Raw genomic sequence first — 22,911 nt, 5'->3', positions numbered from 1 at the left:
GTCACATGAGTATACATACAAATTCAACAACGAATAGCATTAAGAAGATTTTCTAATATCTTTCTTTATTCTAGACATAACGAAAATATTGGCAATCCTTCAAGTTAGTTTTTTCTCAGACTAAAGGCCCATTAAGGACAAGACATACTTTACTGCATATATATTCCCTCCATATGTATTTACATACGGTTATTGGGAACATTATTTACAAGAAATGTATGTTTTATGTAGCTGATAATACGATACTTGCATATATGTATATACTTGTATTTCGTTCATTTCTTTTGTTTTTTCCTGGTTTGAAGGCAGCTTTGAATTTGCATTCAGGTTGCCGTAAATGTATCTCTGTTATTAGAAAATGTGGCTCCATCTCTATGTAGCTGAGCTTCTTTCTGTATTTATTTAATTAATTTTTGAGTTCTTGATGCCAATCTTGCTCTTATGACATCAGCTAATCTGTCTTTTTTCCTTAATAAACCTTGTCCTGCGAGGCTCCCACGGATTTTTCCTCTGACATCAGTTAGATTTAGAAGTGACAGGACAACAGAAATAATAACGACCTTTACATATCAAGGACAAATACTGAGCTGGGTAAAAGATCTTTCTCTGTACAGGGTCCTTTGGCTTGGAATAAGCTACCAACAGGTATAAAAACAATAGTTAATATCAATTCTTTCAAATCAGCGTTAAAGAAACACATTTTGCCTGTAGGTTGATTACTCTTTTTATGCTGACTGCACTCCCAGAATTGTAACGACAGGAGTACAACTTTCTGAACAAAAAGTGATGCTTAATTTAACTATGTAAGTAAAATTATACATACTACTAAACTATGTTTTACAAGACTACGTTTCGTTTTGCATTTTTAAGATGTTCATTCAGGTTTGTTGTATGTAGTAAATTGTAAGTAGTATAAAATCTAACTCTAGCATCGAAATGCATTTTATTCATGTAAGATACAGAAAAGCCAATGTAAATATTGGAATAAAACTTATTATTTACATATCTGTCACTACAGCCTGTCCTTCCGCTTTCGTTTCAGTTGATAGGTCTGAGTTCCTTTTAATATCAGTCCATTTCGTTTTAGACTATAGGATCTAGAATCTTTCCTCTTTGATGTCAGATGAGTAAAAGGATTATTTTTTTAACTTTTACTATTTGCTCTTCTGCCGTATTCACTGTTCTTTGAGCTTTGCTGCGTTTTTTACGTAAGCCCCTTCATTTCACGAATTTATGGTTACTTGTAACTCACTTACTAGATATTTCTTTTCTGTTACAAATTATTCCTGATAATCGCAACACTGAATCCTTCACTCTTGACAATTTTACCCTCTTGTCTTTCGAACAACTCCTGTAAATTGTTTATATCCCTTGGTGGTCTCGCATTGTGTTATCTCTACTGTACACTTGACTCACCTCCATCCATTTCCTTCGAAGGCCACCATCTCTGGGACTCTGTGATTTTGGGAAATACCAAATTTCTTGATTTTCCGCTGAGTGGCAGTTTTTTTGGGTAACGTAAGCCGTAACATTTGGTGTTTGAAGAGCAAACCTTTTGTTACTGGAAAGACCCTTCCTATGTTGACATTATTATTCTATAACATTCAATAAAAACGATTGTAGTTTTCATACATCCAGTCAATGGAGCTGACACTTCAGTAATTAGTACTTTTTCATCTGGTTGTTTCTATATATATATATATATATATATATATATATATATATATATATATATATATATATATACATGTATATATATGCATATATATATATATATATATATATATATATATATATATATATATATATATATGTATATATATTTATATTTATATTTAAATCTGCTGGGAGAGTAAAAGATGGTTAAGGTACAGGCTAAACTAAACTGAAAACCAGACTCTGCTAGTAAGGCAGATTTAAATTTCTCATAGGAGATTCTCAAAAACTCAATGTCAGCTGTTGCAGACTATGTGTATAACAGCTCTTATTGAAGGACAAAAGCAAAATGAGAGAAATAGGCAAATGACGGGTGTGATTCCCCTAGTGTTGCCAGGTACTGACACAGAAGAGAAGTAACGAACATTGAGTAAAAGGGTAGATACAGAACCAGGTCCGCGCCTGCAGTAGGCTCTGGCGTAGGTTGTATTGGACAGTCCCAATAGATTACCATAGCCTTTTATATGTTACTCAACGCCAGAAATGCGTAGGTCAGCCTTCTGGCTGCTAAGGTACAAGACGAAGTTTTAGAATCCATCATTTTCAGCTGTCAGTATCGACCACAAGGAAAAGTAATGTACAGAAATTTCTGAAATTCATTCGTTTAATAAATAGCAATAAATAGTTATATACAAAATTGTTTATAAATAAATACTTAACAGACATCAGAAGGAAATACATCTGCTCAATATAACAGCAGAGGAAGTTGACAGAAATATTGATTAAGAGCAGAAAAAATAATACTGAAAGAAGGAGAAAGAAAATTGTTAGATCCATGTCATTTCGATAAAGGGTAGGTAGAGTTCAACTTGTGTCCATTTACTGAGGAACACCATAGGATGTGCTGGGGGCAGAGAAGAATTCGCGAGATTCCCTGGAATCGAAGCTTGTGAAAGAGGGCCTTGGCCTCTGGGCTCTTGGGCGTTGGGCTCTGGGGGCTGAGTAAGAGGGTCTTGGGGCTGAGAACTCCCTGGACTCGAATGAGGATTCGAATGAGGAGGAGTCTGGGTATCTGGCTTCTCCGTCGTAGGTGACCTCAGCGACGTAGCCTGAGCCTCCGTTGACGAAATACCTGACGGTCTGGCGACGACCGTCGGGAAGCTGGACGACGTAGGATCCCTGGGTCTCGTCGTCGTCACGGGCCTCCTGGTGCTCGAAGCTGGCGGAGCCTTCGTGGACACCGAATTGGAAGTTGTACTTGGGAGATTCGAAGGACTCGTCTGAGTTGCGCTCGAAGGAGCGTTCAAAGGAGCGGTCGAAAGAGCGGGAGAAAGAAGGATGCTCGAAGGAAGACCTTTCGAAAGAGCTCTCGAAGGAGTCGAAGGAAGGACGTTGTCCCTGGAAGAACAATTGCAGAAATTCATTCAGTGACACTTTCTAAGCCTAAAAGTACTATTTACTAGAAGACTATAAAGCTGACATAATAAAATTACAGTAAACCTCGTGATATCTTTAAAATCACAACCACGGCCTTACCTGAGTTACTCCGAAGGAAGTGGATGGTCGTGATGGCCTAGAGGCAGCAGCTACCTGAGGAAGTCCATAGGAAGTCGATGGTGGTGCTGGACGCTTGTCAGCAGCAACGATGGCTGCCAAACCCAAAACGAAGAGAATCTGGAATAAAGAATTATTCATTTTATAAATTCTCAATTTCTGAGTTAATATTACAAATTAGACGCTGCCATTTTAAAATTCTGGAAGGATCTCTTGTTTATCGTGTAACGTTACTCAAGATTGTATAGCTTTGTTGATATTAAGTTGAAAGTCTTCATCTGTTATATGATAAAATTAAATATTTTTACATTCTATTTCATTATCAAGTCTTAATCTTCTTTAATGAATAATTATTTTTTCATTCTCTATTCTAAGAAAAATATAAAGGAAATAATGAAACATGGCCTGCTCATAAACTCAACTGAGTAACAGAAACATAAAAACGAAGAATAATATCGTAATATACTACTAGATTTTTGCTGATTTGACAAACACAATTCCCTGAATCTTTTAAATTCCTGCCAACGGTGTTCAAGTTTCCAGATGGAAATTCTAATACTTTTTAAGAATATCACTTCAGTGTCCATTTAGCAATCAAAATCTTTTTAAGCTCATTCGCAAAATTTTCTAATGTCGATGAAATATTTTAGACACTAATATTTTCGACACTTAAGGCCGGTACCTTGGCGTTCATGTCGAAGTCAGGAGCGAACTGATGCTTCATGAAGATGGATTTCCAGTTTATATAAGCCGCTTTTGGTGACGTCACTCTCAAGTTTTCCTCCAGTTTTTCCTCTCTCGATTTTCTCTCTCTCTCTCTCTCTCTCTCTCTCTCTCTCTCTCTCTCTCTCTCTCTCTCTCTCTCTCTCTCTCTGTGTCGAGGGTGGGGCAAGTCTTGGTCTGCCACCCTACAGAAACACGTTATAACATACGACAAAGTATTATACTACGGGCACAAGTGACCAGCTTCAGTAAGTTCAAGGTCAATCCACAAAGATTTAAGTTTTGTGCCTCGTTCATGTCAATTCTTATGGTTAGGAAATACACTGACCAGGACTTGTTATGCTCAAGAATCTTTCCACTTTCAGAAAATTGGTCTTAAAAGTGAAATTTGATTGCTGTTCTTGTGGAATGATTAGTAGTTTATAGGTAACATATATAATACTCACCTAGAAAAAAAATGTGATGTAAAGCTTTTAATTTTTCATATGCAAGAGTATACGCAATAACAATATCATGTATGAGCAGGAGATCATGTATTTTTGTACATGGTCACATGAGTATACATACAAATTCAACAACGAATAGCATTAAGAAGATTTTCTAATATCTTTCTTTATTCTAGACATAACGAAAATATTGGCAATCCTTCAAGTTAGTTTTTTTTCAGACTAAAGGCCCATTAAGGACCAGGCATACTTTACTGCATATATATTCACTCCATATGTATTTACATACGTTTATTGTGAATATTGTTTACAAGAAATGTATGTTTTATGTAGCTGATAATACGATACTTGCACATATGTATATACTTGTATTTCGTTCATTTCTTTAGTTTTTTCCTGGTTTGAAGGCAGCTTTGAATTTGTATTCAGGTTGCCGTAAATGTATCTCTGTTGTTAGAAAATGTGGCTCCATCTCTATGTAGCTGAGCTTCTTTCTGTATTTATTTAATTAACTTTTGAGTTCTTGATGCCAATCTTGCTCTTATGAAGCAAGTGCTGACATCAGCTAAATCTGTCTTTTTCCTTAATAAACCTTGTCCTGCTAGGTTCCCACGGATTTTTCCTCTGACATCAGTTAGATTTAAAGTGGCAGGACAACAGAAATAGTAACGACCTTTACATACCAAGGACAAATACTGAGCTGGGTAAAATATTGTTCTGTACAGGGTCCTTTGGCTTGGAATAAGCTACCAACAGGTATAAAAACAATAGTTAATATCAATTCTTTCAAGTCAGCGTTAAAGAAACACATTTTGCCTGTAGGTGGATTACTCTTTATACTGACTGCACTCCCAGAATTGTAACGATAGGAGTACAACTTTCTGAACAAAAGTGATCCTTAATTTAACCATGTAAATAATATTATACATACTACTAAACTATATATTACAAGACTACGTTTCGTTTTGCATTTTTAAGATGTTCATTCAGGCTTGTTGTATGTAGTAAATTGTAAGTAGTATAAAATCTAACTCTTGCATCGAAATGCATTTTATTCATGTAAGATACAGAAAAGCCAATGTAAATATTGGAAATAAAACTTATTATTTACAAATCTGTCACTACAGCCTGTCCTTCCGCTTTCGTTTCAGTTGATAGGTCTGAGTTCATTTTAATATCAGTCCATTTCGTTTTAGACTATAGGATCAAGAATCTTTCCTCTTTGATGTCAGATGAGTAAAAGGATTATTTTTTTAACTTTTACTATTTGCTTTTCTGCTGTATTCACTGTTCTTTGAGCTTTGTTGCGTTTTTACGTAGCCCCTTCATTTCACGAATTTATGGTTACTTGTAACTCGCTTACTAGATATTTTTTTTCTGTTACAACTTATTCCTGATAATCACAACACTGAATCCTTCACTCTTGACAATTTTACCCTCTTGTCTTTCGAACAACTCCTGTAAATTGTTTATATTCCTTGGTGGTCTCGCATTTTGTTATCTCTACAGAACATTTGACTCACCTCCATCCATTTCCTTCGAAGGTCACCATCTCTGGGACTCTGTGACTTTGGGAAATACCAGATTTCTTGATTTTCCGCTGAGGGGCAGTTGTTTGGGTAACGTAAGCCGTAACATTTGGTGTTTGAAGAGCAAACCTTTTGTTACTGGAAAGACCCTTCCTATGTTGACATTATTATTCTATAACATTCAATAAAAACGATTGTAGTGTTCATACATCCAGTCAATGGAGCTGACACTTCAGTAATTAGTACTTTTTCCATCTGGTTGTTTCTATATATATATATATATATATATATATATATATATATATATATATATATATATATATATATATATATATATATATATATATTAAATCTACTGGGAGAGTAGAAGATGGTTAAGGTACAAGCTAAGCTAAACTGAAAACCAGACTCTGCTAGTAAGGAGAATGGAAACAGAGGGAGGTCTGTTATGGGCATGGAAGGTAGTGGATGGAATTCGTCCTACTACTAAGTTAGCCACTCCTCTTACCCTTCGGCAGATTTAAATTTCTCATAGGAGATTCTCAAAAACTCAATGTCAGCTGTTGCAGACCATGTGTATAACAACTCTTATTGAAGGACAAAAGCAAAAGGAGAGAAATAGGCAAATGACGGGTGTGATTCCCCTAGTGTTGCCAGGTACTGACACAGAAGAGAAGTAACGAACATTGAGTAAAAGGGTAGATACAGAAGCAGGTCCGTGCCTGCAATAGGCTCTGGCGTAGGTTGTATTGGACAGTCCCAATAGGTTACCATAGCCTTTTATGTGTTACTCAACGTCAGAAATGAGTAGGGCAGCCTTCTGGCTGCTAAGGTACAAGACGAAGTTTTAGAATCCATCATTTTCAGCTGTCAGTATCGACCACAAGGAAAAGTAATGTACAGAAATTTCTGAAATTCATTCGTTTAATAAATAGCAATAAATAGTTATATACAAAATTGTTTATAAATAAATACTTAACAGACATCAGAAGGAAATACATCTGCTCATTATAACAGCAGAGGAAGTTGACAGAAATATTGACTAAGAGCAGAAAAAATAATACTGAAAGAAGGAGAAAGAAAATTGTTAGATCCATGTCATTTCGATAAAGGGTAGGTAGAGTTCAACTTGTGTCCATTTACTGAGGAACACCATAGGATGTGCTGGGGGCAGAGAAGAATTCATGAGATTCCTGGAATCGAAGCTTGTGAAAGAGGGCCTTGGCCTCTGGGCTCTTGGGCGTTGGGCTCTGGGGCTGAGTAAGAGGGTCTTGGGGCTGAGAACTCCCTGGACTCGAATGAGGATTCGAGGAGGAGGAGTCTGGGTATCTGGCTTCTCCGTCGTAGGTGACCTCAGCGACGTAGCCTGAGCCTCCGTTGACGAAATACCTGACGGTCTGGCGACGACCGTCTGGAAGCTGGACGACGTAGGATCCCTGGGTCTCGTCGTCGTCACGGGCCTCCTGGTGCTCGAAGCTGGCGAGTCTTCGTGGACACCGAATTGGAAGTTGTACTTGGGAGATTCGAAGGACTCGTCTGAGTTGCGCTCGAAGGAGCGTTCAAAGGAGCGGTCGAAAGAACGGGAGAAAGAAGGACGCTCGAAGGAAGACCTTTCGAAAGAGCTCTCGAAGGAGTCGAAGGAAGGACGTTGTCCCTGGAAGAACAATTGCAGAAATTCATTCAGTGGCACTTTCTAAGCCTAGTACTATTTACTAGAAGACTATAAAGCTGACATAATAAAATTACAGTAAAACTCGTGATATCTTTAAAATCACAACCATGTCCTTACCTGAGTTACTCCGAAGGAAGTGGATGGCCGTGATGGCCTAGAGGCAGCAGCTACCTGAGGAAGTCCATAGGAAGTCGATGGTGGTGCTGGACGCTTGTCAGCAGCAACGATGGCTGCCAAGCCCAGAACGAAAAGAATCTGGAATACAAAATAATTTATTATATAGATTCTCTATTTCTGAGTACAATTCGGGAAGTATCTCTTGATTTTCTTATCAGTTCTTCAAGATTTTATTACCCATTTGACAACTTTAAACAAGATGGAGGTAAATGTATCTGAAATTTTTATTTCACTGTCAAGTCTTAAAATTTTTCAGTGAATATTAAATTTTCGTTTTCCGTTCTTAAAGAAACATAAATTAAATCTTAAATATGGCCCGCTCATAAACTAAAGTAAAATAAAGGAAAATTATGAACGAAGATTAATTTCGCAAAACATTATGAGATGGTTACTTTTTTATCAAACATGAAATGTCTCCAGATAATTTAAATTCCGCAATTTGTGCCTGTTTCCAGATGGGACTTCTAATTCTTTTGAGAAGATAATTTCAGTGTCTTAGTAAGGCTTAATCTCAGTCGTAAAATTTTCTAATATGGATGAAATATTTTAGACACTAGTATACGACACTTGTGACAGTACCTTGGCGTTCATGTCGAAGTCAGGAGCGGACTGATGCTTCATGAAGATGGATTTCCAGTTTATATAAGCCGCTTTTGGTGACGTCACTGTCGAGTTTTTCCTCTAGATTTTATCTCTCTCTCTCTCTCTCTCTCTCTCTCTCTCTCTCTCTCTCTGTCGAGGGTGGGGCGAGTCTTAGTATGCAATCATACAGAAAAACGTGATCACTTACGGCAAAGTATTATACGACGGGCACTTGATGACCAACTTCAGTAAGTTCAAGGTCAATCCCACGAAGATTTTAAGTTTTTGTGCCTAGTTCATCAAGTCTTCTGGTTAGGAAATACACTGACCAGGACTTGTCATGTACCAAGAATCTTTCCACTTTCAGAAAATTGGTCTTAAAAGTGAATTTGATTTTCTGTTCTTGTGGAATAAGCGTAAGTTTAGTGGTGATAGATATGTTACATTGTCAACCAACAAAAACTGTGATATAAAGTTCTTGATTTTGTATAAGAGAGAGCAGATATGATAATGGAAGTCAAGTAGTATCAAGGAGTATGAAAATTACATATAATTGTGTTTGCCCACAAGTGTTCACATAAAATTTCAAGAGAAAGGCTAAGCGAGCAGATTTTACACTAACTTTCTTTATACTAGCCTATACGGAAATGCTTGCAAGTCTTCAGGACAGGCAGATATAAATATACATCTGCGTATATATATTGCACTTATAGTTATTAGGTGTATTATTTGATAAAAAGATATACCAATATCTGTAGATGAATTTACTTGTTTTCCATGTTTTTTTTCTGATGAGGGGATCGTTGAACTTGCATTTAGTCTGCTGTAAATCTCTATCTATCTTATTCGTTGTAGTAGAGAGTGTGGTGGAAACATCTTCTTATTGTATTCTTTGCTTTTGCATTCTTCTTGATTACAGGTGATATCTATCTATCTGTATATCTATTTATTCTGCTTATTAACGGTGTGCATATGATGAACGTTTTCGCTAATCCGGAGGAAGCGTTTGTTCCACCTATGGCTGCCTTTATTTAGAAGTTCTGTTTTCAATACTCATTTCACGAACATTTAAATTCTAGATACTAAACTCGCTCTTATGGAATAAATCTTGACATCAACCACAAGTGTCTTTTTTCCTTAACAAATCTAATGTCCTGTGAGGCTTCCCTGATAATTTAGCAATCTATCACTCACGCCTCTCTTTATGCTGTCGTTTCAATCGATAGGTTCGAGGTTATTTTAATATCAACCCATTTTGTCTTAGATTTTAGAGTCTAGAATCTTTCCTCTTTGATGTCAGCTGACTAAAAATTCTTTTTTTTTTTTAACTTTACGATTATTCTGTTATTTTATATTGCTTATTTATTCCACGAGCTTTGGTTCATTCCATAATTAACTTTCTCTTTCTTTTCTTCACGAGTTTTTGGTTATTTCTCAATCGCGTAATGTGGATTTCTTTCAGTGGTTCCATTCCATCACACTGATGTTGGAAGTTTTGAGGTAATCTCCTTTCCTTCTTCAAATTATTCTTGATTATCTGATAATCACAACATTGCGTCCTTCACTCTTGGAATTTTTCCCAATTTTATCTTTAGATCTACTCCTGTAAATTATTGTACCTTCGGGGGTTTTCACACGTTTCATTACATCTACTGTACACTTGACTCTCCTTCCGCCGTTCTCTTCGCAGGCCACTGTCTCTGGGGCTTTGTGATTTTAGGAATTACCAGAGCTTCTTGATTTTCTGTTAAGTGGCGGTTGGTTTGGTAACCGCAAACGTTAGTCGTAGCATCGTAACACCTGATGTTCTAAGGGCAAAACTTGTTACTGAAAAGACTCTCCTTCACTGAAATAATTCTTTTTATAGCAACTAATAGAAAAATGAGCGTGCTTTTCATTCATCCAATCAGTGAATCTGACACGTTAGTCATTCGTACTTTCTCCATGTCCTGGTTCCCATGTTTCTTTTAAATCTGCTGGGAGAGTAGATGTTGTGTAATAACCTTGCGTAGGAGATTGCGCATGTTGAGGCGCTGCTTGTCTGGGGTACATTGTGTGTTGTTGTGACGATTGAGAGGAAGCCCGCCGAATTTTGGGTAGCAGCAAGATGTAGCAAGATATAACCATTAAAGCCAACGGTTAGCTAGCTATATTATTAACCCTCTACCTCGGGCCACCACATAATAGTAGAAGACTGATTAATTTAGAGGCTAAGATACACTGGAGGCCAGATTCTGAATGCTAGTAAAGTGGATTGAAAAAGGTCTGTTGTAGACTGGAAGGGAGTGGATGAGTTAGCCCTACTATTGAATTAACCAACCCTCTCACAATCGGCAGATTTAAATTTCTCATAAGATCCCCCACAAATCTCAAAGTTAGATACTGCGGGTCACATGTATATCAACTCTCGCTTTAGGAAAATAGTAGGAGGAGGGAAATGTGACGAATGACAAGAGCGTTTCCACCCGTGTTGTCAGGTATTGGCAAAGAATAGGAAGAGTAAAAGATATTGAGTAAGGGTGAATATATAGAACTAGGGCCGTGCCTAAAGAAGGTTCTGGTGTCAGACTGTACTGGACAGTCTCAGGTTACCACATCACCTTATATATTGAGTATTAGTATCAGAAATGTATAGGCCAGCATTGAGTTTACAAGGAAAGGTACAAGAAGGAATCCACAACCGTGCCTTTTCGTAATTGGCAGCATAGGTCTCAAGGAAAACTATTAAAAAGACTTTTATGAAATTCTCTTGTTTAATAAATAGCAATAAATATTTATATACATAACTGTTAAAAATAAATGATTAACCGTTATAAGATGAAAAGACATCTTTTCAGTATCATAGTAGGGAAGCTGACAGAAATTTAGTCAAGAGTAGAAAGGCAGGACTGAGAGAAAAAGAAAGAAAATTGTCAGATCCAAGTCATTCCGATATGAGGCCAGCTGGATGGAAATGATGTCCATTTACTGAGGAACACCATAGGATGTGCTGGGGGCAGAGAAGAATTCGCGAGATTCCCTGGAATCGAAGCTTGAGAAAGAGGGTCTTGGCCTCTGGGCTCTTGGGCGTTGGGCTCTGGGGGCTGAGTAAGAGGGTCTTGGGGCTGAGAACTCCCTGGACTCGAATGAGGAGGAGGAGTCTGGGTACCTGGCTTCTCCGTCGTAGGTGACCTCAGCGACGTAGCCTGAGCCTCCGTTGACGAAGTACCTGACGGTCTGGCGACGACCGTCGGGAAGCTGGACGACGTAGGATCCCTGGGTCTCGTCGTCGTCACGGGCCTCCTGGTGCTCGAAGCTGGCTGAGTCTTCGTGGACACCGAACTGGAAGTTGTACTTGGGAGATTCGAAGGACTCGTCTGAGTTACGCTCGAAGGAGCGTTCAAAGGAGCGGTCGAAAGAGCGGGAGAAAGAAGGACGCTCGAAGGAAGACCTTTCAAAAGAGCTCTCGAAGGAGTCGAAGGAAGGACGTTGTGCCTGTGAAATAGTTGCGGAAATCTAAATTGGTGACACTTTCTAGGCCTTAAAGCATTGTTTACAAGAAAACTGTTAATTGACAATAAAATTCCAGTAAACCTTGCGATATCTTTAAAACACACCCATGGCCCTACCTGAGTTCCTCCGAAGGCTGTGGATGGCCTTGATGGCCTAGGGGCAGCAGCTACTTGAGGAACTCCATACGAAGTAGATGGTCGTGCTGGACGCTTGTCAGCAGCAACGATGGCTGCCAAGCCCAAAACGAAGAGAATCTGGAATAAAGAATCATTATCTTAATACTTTTCTGTTTTTTGAGTTAATTTTACCCCCTCTAGAGGATACCATTACAAAACGAGGAGAATCTGGAATCCAGAAATTCACTTATATAAATTTTCTACTAATGCGTTCATCTTGAACCCTGGATTTGTTGCATTTCCCGGCCTGATGAAGAATATGCGATTGTTGGTGGTCGGTTAGGTTACTTTTATCTTGGTGTCACCACTTTGTAAGAAAACGGTCAAACCGGAAAGAACTGAAAAGTGCTGCTGTCCTAAAGCATTCCTGGCTAACTGGAAATACAACGTAAATGTCCAAATTACACTCATTATTCAGTCATAAACTTGAAGAACGAATTACTTATTTGCCTATGCTGAAGTGATCGAGTGAGCCTCAATATAAAATGGTTAGATTCTAAGTTCAGTTTAGACGTAAACAAAAATAAGTCGTCTTATGTCCTTTCAGGTAATCGCAAAATGGCAAAATGTCTGGCAACTACTGTGTATTTGTAGACAACTGTGAAACTGTTCTGTATTTCGTATTCTGCAATATCTGCGTTCTACATATTCTCTAATACTGATGAAATATCAGAAATAAATTTCTTAAACTTATGACAGATACCTTAGCGTTCATGTTGACGTCAGGAGAGAACTGATGCTTCAAGAGGATGGATTTCCAGTTTATATATGTGTCGTCTTTGATGACGTCACCAATGTTTCTGCTCGAGATTTTTTCTTTTTCTTCTTTTTTCATTTACGAGGGTGGGGCAACGGTCGCCGGGCAGCCTTACAAGAAAAAAATAAAAAAGGGTCTCCAACAGTCTTAGAGAACTCCAGAACAGCATGTGTAAGGTCAAGGACGTCCAACGGAGATTTTACTTTGTGTTATGAAAGCTTAAATGGACGGGACTTGTCATGCTTTCAGCGTCTTTCTCTTTTTGTAAGAAAGTGCTTGGTGACCCTGGTGCCGCTTGCAAGAGAGGCAAACAGTGCGTGGTGAGAGGTAGATACTAATAACGGGAAAAATAGGTTGCAAATTTTGTATCTGTAAGAAATGGATAAAAAAGTAATAATAAAACAATATATATATATACATTTACACACACATATGTATATATGTATAATATATATATATATATATATATATATATATATATATATATATATATATATATGTATATATACATATACAGACATGTATATGTATATATATGTATGTATATATAAATATATATATATATATATATATATATATATATATATATATATATATATATATATATACTGTATATCATTACTTTTACCCATTTCTTACATACAAAAAATTTGCTACCTATTTATCCCCGTGAATAGGTTAAGAAGGGTATGGAATAGAATTCTCATATCAGAGAGACTTCTTAGGTACTAAAAGGTTACCAGCTTCTGGACCCACAGCTATTTCGATTAAAATTATGCATAATCAATGCATTTAAACATGTATGTATACATATCCATTTGCGCAAGCTCACACACACACATACACATTATACATCTATCTATCTATCTATCTATCTATCTATCTATCTATCTATCTATCTATCTATCTATCTATCTATGTTTATATAAATTGTTTCCCCCTGGCTCTTCCTATAATACACAGATACATGCATACATCTATATATATCTATATATATATATCTATATATATATGTATATATATATATATATATATATATATATATATATATATATATATATATATATTTATATATGAATGAATTTTTATCACATCACCGTGATTCATACACAAGCATTAAGCTACAAATGTCCTTTAATATCCAATTCTGCTCTACCTCGGAAATAATATATTTTCATATATGTTACCCGAGGGGAATTTTTTAGTTTTGACCCTGTGGTTTAAGGCGTCATTGTAGCCCTGAGGTCTTGTCTTCCGAGAATATTATCAACACAAAATGTAACATGAAAATATATTATTTCAAATATTTTGTTAAATATATATAATGTATGCATATAATAGATAGATAGATAGATTTCTGTGTATGTATGTCTATTATAGCAAGAGGCAGATAATTTGGAATATATACACTGTATATGCAAATATTGTTAAATTATAAAAAGTTACATGTGCCCCAGATGGTATAGGAATTTCCACGGAAGATTTCAATTGATTTTGTGTTTAAAATGAGTATGGATCTTAGAAACCAATCCTGATCTCTATGACATGGTGAAGCTTCATAATGACTGTGAGTAATTAAAATGATGAGCGGTTATCATATTATTATTATACAAAACAAGAATATGTGGAACTATCAAAAAGGTAAATTCCCAGAGAATAGCAAGCCCTTATAGGGAAAAAGATGAAACAAGATGAAAATAACAAGATGCAAGAAGTTTTTAAGCAGATAAATATTAAATTACATGAAAAAAATTGATTTACAAGAAAAAACTACAAGTCAAAAGACGACAGTGGAAGGAGTATTTTAAAATAGTGTTAAACTGCGCTTGACACAGCAAGACAGACGACTGGCTGACATGTTTCGTACTAGGCTGCTATTTTACAAGAAAGGCTGGCGTAAGTTCAATATATCTGCCATTTACAAATATTAAACGCCTCCAAAAAGAGCAAAATCAATTCAGGTAGGCCAGTCGGAAGTTCAAGATATCTGTCATTCGCAAATATAAAACACCAAAAAAAAAAAAAAAAAAAACGAAAATTAATTCAGGTAGAATCAGTCGGCAGGTCAAGATATTTGCCATGCGCGAATGTAAAACGCCACCAATAAAAAGAAGAGAAAATTAATTCAGGTAGATCAGACACTGCTCATTGATTTAGTAAGGGCCAATGTATTAATAGAAGCAAAAGTAGACAACCGTAGTCAAACGGAAGCGCCAACCTTGACCTTACGCGACTTGTTCTTCGTCTCTCTCCCTGCACGAGTGTGCCTCTGGTGAGACATTTTTCTTCATCTTCTTCTTCTTCTTTCGCAGATCAGAGATCCCGACCCCACCCTGAAAAAAAGAAGAGATCAGTCAGGCGCAAAAACATGCCAGTGACGTGTGGCAAACGGGTTATCTAATTTGTGGGAACATCTTGAAGAATTTAGCTACTCTGATTAGCTGCTCTCGACTTGTGGTATCATGAACGCCAAGGTAGACGAGAATGTTCAGGATTATTCTGGGTTAGTTATAGAAGCCTGTGTAAAAGTGTGAAAATGGATTGTGCGGTGAAGACTTAAATTGACGTTATTTATTGGAATTGACACCAGATGGTCTAATTATAACTTGGTAATCGTCAAATGAATTTATTACGCATCCAAGGATTTTGTAAGCAATATGTGTGTATATAAACATTATATATATGTTATTATATATATATATATATATATATATATATATATATATATATATATATATATATATATATATATATATATATATATATATATATATATATATATATATATATATGTGTGTAATTTTGTTTGTCCATATATAAACATATACATCAAATCATATATATATGTACATATATATATATATATATATATATATATATATATATATATATATATATATATATATATATATATATATATATATATATATATATATATATATATATATATATATATATATATATATATATATCCCCATAACATAAAAAAAGGATAGTAATATAAGAGAGAATCAAGAAGATAGTCTACAGGTGGCAAACTCCAACATTTAACCAAAGACTCTTCATTCGACATACTTTACAAATGAGCTGTTTCTAACCTATCCTACTTCTGCTTGTTGGATTAAACCGTGATTAGCAACCATCATAAGGCACATTGCTCAGGAGCGCTGGCAAATAATGGTTTGCTCAGCAGAATTCCAAAAGTTTAGGAAATTATAAAAAAAAATCAGCAAATGAGGAATGTTAAGACATTCTTATTCTGACATTATATAAGGGAAAAACAGTTTCTGAAAATGGCGAGAATTAATATTATCTCTTTTTTTCTTTTTAAAGACTTTGCAGTGATTATGGAAGTCAGATGAAAATTACATAAAGCAAAAGAGAATATTCTCCCGACAATGATAGCGTTGTCCCTGTAATCAAATATCTTTTACAACAAGGAGTTTATTATTATTATCATTAATAAAATCCAGTTCAAATTTCTTTTTTGTAACTCTCTGAAACGAAATGGTAAACGAACAAGACGTAATATTTTTTTTTTCAAATTGCATCAGTAATCTTGAAAGTTTCTCTTATGTAAGGCTTAATTTCAACAGATGATAATGTATTCTCTCTCTCTTCTCTCTCTCTCTCTCTCTCTCTCTCTCTCTCTCTCTCTCTCTCTCTCTCTTAATGACGAAAAGTAATTTTAAATCTTAGCGCAATTTTCTCTCTATCTCCCTCCTTCTGTTTAAAGGCTAGAAAAAATGTGTCTCTCTCTCTCTCTCTCTCTCTCTCTCTCTCTCTCTCTCTCTCTCTCTCTCTCTCTCTCTCTCATTTGATTTCGACAGAAGGTAACCCTTTAATCACAATGTACGCATCATTTTAACCGATTAAGTTCCATTTACGTATAAAAACTGACAAGAGTAAATCTTAAAACGAGTGAACTTGTTTTCATTTTTGTGGGATTTACCTTTAAAGAAAAATAAAACCGCGAACATGGGAAGTTTTCAATTTTAGTAATTTATGAGTAGAGAGAAAAAATAAAACTTTTTCTTATGTGCGTTTCCTCTTTTTATGCTGTTAACAAGAGAGAGAGAGAGAGAGAGAGAGAGAGAGAGAGAGAGAGAGAGAGAGAGAAGAGAGAGAGAGAGAGAGGTGGGCGCAGGCGAGGAGAGGGTGGGGGTGATAAGAGAGGGCGCAAAAAGAGGAGAAGAGAGATAGATAAATAAAGAGAGAGAGAGAGATCCATACTAAAATTATGTCAATAAGATGAAAGACATTAATGACAATAAAGAAACCAAACGATGTACTTTATACTGAGTTTGTTTCAAATAAACCTCTCGAAGTACATAGAATTTTACCTGTTAGAAACAAATAGCCATTTAGTTCAATAATCTGTTTAAGTTGATTACTGAAGAAAAAGCTAAGATAATTATTTATGCGGCGTTGAAATTACTGCCTAAATTTTTTCTTTATACGCGTCTCCTTAAATGCCTGCCCGAACTCGAAAAACATCTCTCTCTCTCTCTCTCTCTCTCTCTCTCTCTCTCTCTCTCTCTCTCTCTCTCTCTCATATATATATATATATATATATATATATATATATATATATATATATATATATATATATATATATATATATATATATATATATATATATCTATATCCTTCTTGACAAAAGATAATTCTACATCTTCAATGTATTCATAACTTCAATTGGCTGAGTTTCATTTACGTATAAAAACTGACAAGACTAAAACTTTGACTGAATGGACTTCTGTTCTCATTTTTAGTAGAATTTATCTTGAACGAAAGATAAAACCAAGAGCACAGAGGTTTTGAATTTTCGTAATTTATGAGTAGGGAGAAAAAACTGACACTTTTTCTTATGTAGGTTTTTATGTTGATAACGAAATAGACGGTGCGCGGGTCGGGGTTGGGCGAAGAGAGAGAGAGAGAGAGAGAGAGAGAGAGAGAGAGAGAGAGAGAGAGAGAGAGAGAGAGAGAGATAAGCACACTAAATTCATGCTAATAGGATGAAAGATTTAAAGAACAACACAGAAACAAAGGGACACTTTATACCAAGTTGGTTTCAATAATCTGTGTCAAGATTATTGAAGGAAAAGCTAAGATAATTATTTGCGCTGCATTGAAATCACTACTTAACTTTTTCTTAATACGTGCCTCTTTAAATGCCTGCTCGAAAATCTCTCTCTCTCACTCTCTCTCCTCTCTCTCTCTCTCTCTCTCTCTCTCTCTCTCTCTCTGCTGAAATTTGCATCTCTCCGCTGAAATTTACATATGATTTTTTTAATTAGCATTGGCTAATTAACCTACTATATTGTTTTCCTTTTTAGTTTATTTAAGCAACTTTGTGAAAATATTAATTCAAAGCAGTTTAGATAAATCTGTAAAAATGTTTCAAATTAAACAAGACAAAAACTGACACCCTTACAGAAGATAATGTATTACCAGTTTGTCACCTAGACACTTCGTACTTTTTAACTTATATTTAGGTACCTGAAAGATCATAGAAAAATGGCGTTGGCAATAAATCCAAATTGAATTTGCCTTACATGCTGTAAATTTTTTTGCTGTTAGGAGTAAAATCTTTCTAGATAAGAGTTTGCAAACCATTTGTCTATGTTTATCCAAATATACCTGTAAACCTGTGGGAAACTAAAAAAAATTTTAAGGGTAGATGATTATATGAAAAATTGTTTGTTTGTTTGTTCTTGTGCACTAAACAGCAAATAAATCATACAATTTCCTAGTCAATTCAATATGTACTCACATTTAATCTGTAACGTTCTGCCCAGAACCACAAGCAACACATGGAAAATGTTGACGAAGCGCACTCCTCTTGCATTCATTGCTTGCTTGTCGTGTGAACATTAAACTTTCTTGTTTTTATTAACAAAAAGGTATCACTTTCACGATGAAAAGGCTTCAGTAAAAGTCTCCATGAATAATTTGAAGCGAGAAACATAAAGAATATTTAGTTTTTGAATAGATGATAGGAACATGCTCGCGAGACATAATTATACTTGTATTTATTGCCTTCAGAAATTAGGCGATACTGTGTCTGCTTCACCCCAGTTTCTAATAAGTTATGGAATACTCTCCTTGATTCTTTACTCGCTGGATCTTACAACCCTTACTTGTTTTAAAGACGTGTTTATCCCTTCCTTCATGGTGAACAGCCTTTTCTGTACCTTCCCATTCCTGTTTGTTGTTTACCCATTCATTTAGCCTTTTCCACTAAAAAAAAAAAAAAATGCATACAAGATTTAGTGTAATTCGACATACCTCATTAGTACCAATTTGATATAGTCTATCTTAATTTTAGTTTTGCCTTGAAATTAACTTCCTCAATGAACCTTTCAGAAAACTTGGTCCTTTGAAATGGCTCAGCCCAAGGTTGAAATTAATAACTGAAAACTTTTTCCTTGAGAGCTTGGATTTAAGAATGGAACATGACAGAACGCCGCTTGTAGCTGAAGCAGTTTTTTCCTTCAGATTTCGCCATTTTGCTGAAGTTCAAAGTTATTATAATGGTAACTGAACCTTCAAATATTTATTTGGTGGTAATTAAAGGTTTCTGGAAAACGTGTATATCTTTCTTATTATCATTTTAGGTTTGGTGATCGGTTATTCTATGTATCATACAATGCCTTTTGTATGATATATTTGAATTATAGTATGTTTAGTCAACTGCTGTATATTATGCTATAAATTATAGCATAAATATTATGCCTCTACATAATGTTTTATAGATATTTTATTATATATGTGCATGCATATACTTTTCTATCCGCAGATGCTAATCCAAGCCCATTGAAGTCCCTATTCCATAAAAACAAGCGAACAGATAATCAACACAAATTTCTGGATCACTCACTGCACCGCCACATAATCAAACCAAATTCTTCCAAATGCTTTCTGCATTTCGCGCCAAGTTTTTTTCCCCATATCGACCTTCGAGCAGATGTCCGGCGGGTAATGAAAGTGCCTCATTCCCCGAAAGTAGGAGGCGTTCGGCTGTTTTTTCGGCCCACGACACCGGTGCCTTCGAAGTGAAAAAAAACTTGACCGGCTGCCCTTAACACGCTCGGCTTTGTATATATAGGCAACAACAGCTCACACAATCGACATTCTATCTTCATTCCAGCTTTTCGCCGCAACATGAACGCTAAGGTAAGGAGTCTTAGGGAGATCTTGAGATAAGGGGTTTTAGGGAGATCTTAGGGCAAGGAGTCTCTGGGAGATCTCGAGGTAAGGAGTTTTAGGAAGATCTTCAAGTAAGGAGTTTTGGGAAGATCTTAAGGTAAGATGTCTTAGGAAGATCATATGATGAGGAATCTTGGAAAGATCTTAAGGGTAGGAATTTTGGGAAGAACTTGAGGTGGGGCGTCTTAGGAAGATCATAAAGTAAGGAGTTCTGGGAAGATCTCCAGGTAAGGGGTCTTAGGAAGATCTTGATGTAGGAGTCTTGGGAAGATCTTGAGGTAAGGGGTCTTAAGAAGATCTTGAGGTAAGGAGTCTTAGATCCTTAGGGAGATCTTGAGGTAAAGGGGTCTTAGGGAGATCTTAAGATAATGAGGCTTAGGGAGATCATAAGGTAGCGAACCTTAGGGAGACCTTAAGGTTAGGAATCTTAGGAAGATCTTGAGATAAGGCGTCATAAGAAGATCTTAAGGAAAAGAGTCTTTGGAAGATCTTAAGGTAAGAGGCCTTAGGAAGATCTTAAGGTAAGAAGCCTTAGGAAGATCAGAAGGTAAGGCTTCATAGGAAGATCTTGGGGTAAGATTTCTTAAGGAGATCTTGATCAAGACTTCTTAGGGAAATTTTGGAGTAAGATTTCTCAAGATCGTAGGCATTTCCTTAAAAGTTTTTTTTTTATCTGAGATGAATGCAGGTACTTGTAAAACTTCTTAGGAAGACCGTAAGGTAATGCGTCAAGGGAAGATCATTAGGTAAAACTATCTGGGAAGATCTTAAGACTTCTTACGGAGTTTTAAAGCTAAGATGGCTGTGGGAGGCTCTAAGGTAAGAGATCTTCTGACAATACTAAGGTAGGACTTGTGAAAATCGTTCTTAAAATAAATCTGATTTTGTTAAAAATCATTAAAATTTTATACCTTTTTAGGGTCATTCTTGTAGCCATGAAAAAATAACAGTAAAATATATAATTACTAAAAAATTATTAATATTTTGCGCTATATATGAATCAAAATACTACTGCAAAGTTGTTCTGCGAAATATCTCAACAGTAATATTTTGAAAACATAGATAACAAGAGCAATTGTGAAGAGATAAAAATATTTCCTTTCAAAACAACATAATGTATTCTAGCTAATCTATCATGAACGACAAGGAATGCGACCAGTGGGTGAGATTTGTCGTTAAATGACATCTTTGGATGACCAGAAAGACGTTAAGTGAATTACGACTTCCAAACGATAATTCATTTGCAATTTTTCAGATCATCATCGCCTTGGCTTTGGTGGCTGTGGCAGCCGCTGACAAGAGGCCATCAACATCTTATGGTCCCCCACAGGTAAGGAATATATCTACCTATCTGTCTAATTATCTATTTATCTGTATATCTATCTGTCTATCTAGATATCTAGATACCTATCTATAAACAAACTCTACGCACCAAACCTACATTCCTCCAAGTTCTAAAGAGTCTTAATTTACCCTTAAACAGGCTCTGCGCCCACAGTCTCGCCCCTCCTTTGGCTCCTTCGAGTCCTCTGACGAATCTTCTGAGCCTGCCAGGTACAACTTCGAGTTCGACGTCGATGACGACTCCACTGGTGCCAGCTTCGAGCACCAGGAAGCCCGTGACATCGACAACACCCAGGGGTCCTACACCGTGCAGCTTCCAGACGGCCGTCGCCAGACCGTCAAGTACTTCGTCAACGGAGACTCAGGCTACGTAGCTGAGGTCACCTACGAGGGAGAAGCCCGTTACCCAGACTCTGATGAGTCCAGGGAGTTCTCAGCTCCCAGACCATCCTACTCAGCTCCCAGGGCCCCCAGACCAACATACGGAGTCCCTCAGTAATTCCAAAACCCTCTTGGGAGTTCTTAGAGCCCAGGCCTAGTTGCTCAGCTTCTTGTGGTGACCCTAGACCAGCCTATTGAGACCATTAATATTTTCCTAAACTTGATGAGGCCAAGGCGTTCACAGTTTAGGGGTCCCTTAGAGACCCCTACCCACCTATGGTGGCCCTCAGTAATTTCCGAAATCTTGTTACGATGAATATCTGAAGAAGCCCATTACTCTTTCGAGGTTGTGTTGTTTTTTCAGGTATTCTAAACGACGTCATGTACCACCCGACCATTTTACTGCAGTCTTCTATAGTGCAGTGTGGAATTTTCTGTTCTTTAGCTTTATCTTCTATGTTATTCTTTTGATATAAATCATGTTATGTAATAAATTATTCTTATTGCTATTAGTTTTTATTTTACCTGTGTATAGCGGTGCTCTGAATATGGGCCTGCTTCAATTAAAATTTTATTTTTTATTTGTTTGGTTGTGAAGGAAATCGTTTTTTATGAATATAGTTCATATTTCTTAATTTTAATTCACGGAGACTACTGGAGATTTTAATCTCTTGAGAAAAAACAAATATATATATATATATATATATATATATATATATATATATATATATATATATATATATATATATATATATATAAATTTCACTTACGTGTTAGAGCTCTTATCTAAATTACACTGATTCAAAACGAGTTAAAAACAAAGCAAAAGGAATCTTTATACGAATAGCCCAAAAATAAATTCTCAGATATAAAATGCATAATTAAGCTTCATTGCTAAGGCTGACATTTGAACATAAAACGATTTCCAGAGTAATGTAACATTCGTTTTCTAGTTAGGCATTTACAAGTACTGAGCTTATTTCATAGATTCGTACCTCTCATTCTGGTATGGTGTTGAAGCTTTTGTCTCATGGCTCAACAATATTTTAATTTCCAAAGCTTTCTTGGTTGTTGTCATATCTGTAGAAACCATGAATTTTCCATTCAGTTGCAGTAGAAGAAAAACATACAACTAATGAGGAAATGTCATGATTTGTACACGCCTGACACTCATTTAATAAGCATCAGGTCACATCTGATCACAAAAATT

At 36.2% G+C, this 22,911-nt stretch overlaps 3 protein-coding genes across 5 annotated transcripts in view; 1 reads left to right on the top strand and 2 right to left on the bottom strand.

The window, feature by feature from the left end:
* LOC136831560 (pro-resilin-like) overlaps nucleotides 1-22,911 on the top strand; it is a 367,651-nt gene that overhangs the window by 22,546 nt on the left and 322,194 nt on the right. Inside the window, exons 1-3 of one of the 3 annotated variants that reach the window (XM_067092147.1) lie at nucleotides 19,902-19,943; nucleotides 21,232-21,306; nucleotides 21,460-22,208. The exons of 1 other annotated variant lie outside the window; for it this stretch is intronic. In XM_067092147.1, the coding sequence (XP_066948248.1) occupies nucleotides 19,932-19,943; nucleotides 21,232-21,306; nucleotides 21,460-21,819 (447 nt within the window). In that variant the 5' untranslated portion in view covers nucleotides 19,902-19,931 and the 3' untranslated portion in view covers nucleotides 21,820-22,208. Of the gene's footprint in view, nucleotides 1-19,901; nucleotides 19,944-21,231; nucleotides 21,307-21,459; nucleotides 22,209-22,911 lie in introns of those variants that run through there. One more of the 3 variants, XM_067092151.1, reaches the window with a different exon arrangement.
* Nucleotides 2,329-8,404, bottom strand: LOC136831654 (uncharacterized). Its single transcript, XM_067092282.1, has 6 exons — nucleotides 8,337-8,404; nucleotides 7,698-7,835; nucleotides 7,052-7,562; nucleotides 5,903-5,979; nucleotides 3,193-3,330; nucleotides 2,329-3,054 (listed from the first exon to the last, which is right to left on the bottom strand). The coding sequence occupies exons 1-6, from the start codon at nucleotides 8,376-8,378 to the stop codon at nucleotides 2,536-2,538; spliced, it is 1,425 nt and encodes a 474-aa protein (XP_066948383.1). The 5' UTR covers nucleotides 8,379-8,404; the 3' UTR covers nucleotides 2,329-2,535.
* Nucleotides 11,094-12,785, bottom strand: LOC136831775 (pro-resilin-like). Its single transcript, XM_067092397.1, has 3 exons — nucleotides 12,711-12,785; nucleotides 11,948-12,085; nucleotides 11,094-11,813 (listed from the first exon to the last, which is right to left on the bottom strand). The coding sequence occupies exons 1-3, from the start codon at nucleotides 12,720-12,722 to the stop codon at nucleotides 11,304-11,306; spliced, it is 660 nt and encodes a 219-aa protein (XP_066948498.1). The 5' UTR covers nucleotides 12,723-12,785; the 3' UTR covers nucleotides 11,094-11,303.

This window comes from Macrobrachium rosenbergii, chromosome 48 (genome assembly GCF_040412425.1).
Source record: "Macrobrachium rosenbergii isolate ZJJX-2024 chromosome 48, ASM4041242v1, whole genome shotgun sequence".
NCBI classification, from domain to species: domain Eukaryota; kingdom Metazoa; phylum Arthropoda; class Malacostraca; order Decapoda; family Palaemonidae; genus Macrobrachium; species Macrobrachium rosenbergii.
Note: the sequence above shows the minus strand (reverse complement) of the source record. Positions and strands in the feature narration are given on the sequence as shown.

Excerpts from the sequence above, each read along its gene's own strand:
- LOC136831654 (XM_067092282.1), bottom strand. The coding sequence starts at position 8,378 with ATGAAGCATCAGTCCGCTCCTGACTTCGACATGAACGCCAAG. Across the intron at positions 7,836-8,336 it reads ACTTCGACATGAACGCCAAG|ATTCTTTTCGTTCTGGGCTT; the intron begins GTACTGTCACAA and ends TTTGTATTCCAG. Across the intron at positions 3,331-5,902 it reads TTCGAAGGAAATGGATGGAG|ATTCTCTTCGTTTTGGGTTT; the intron begins GTGAGTCAAATG and ends TCTTTATTCCAG.
- LOC136831775 (XM_067092397.1), bottom strand. Across the intron at positions 11,814-11,947 it reads CAGCCTTCGGAGGAACTCAG|GCACAACGTCCTTCCTTCGA; the intron begins GTAGGGCCATGG and ends ACTATTTCACAG.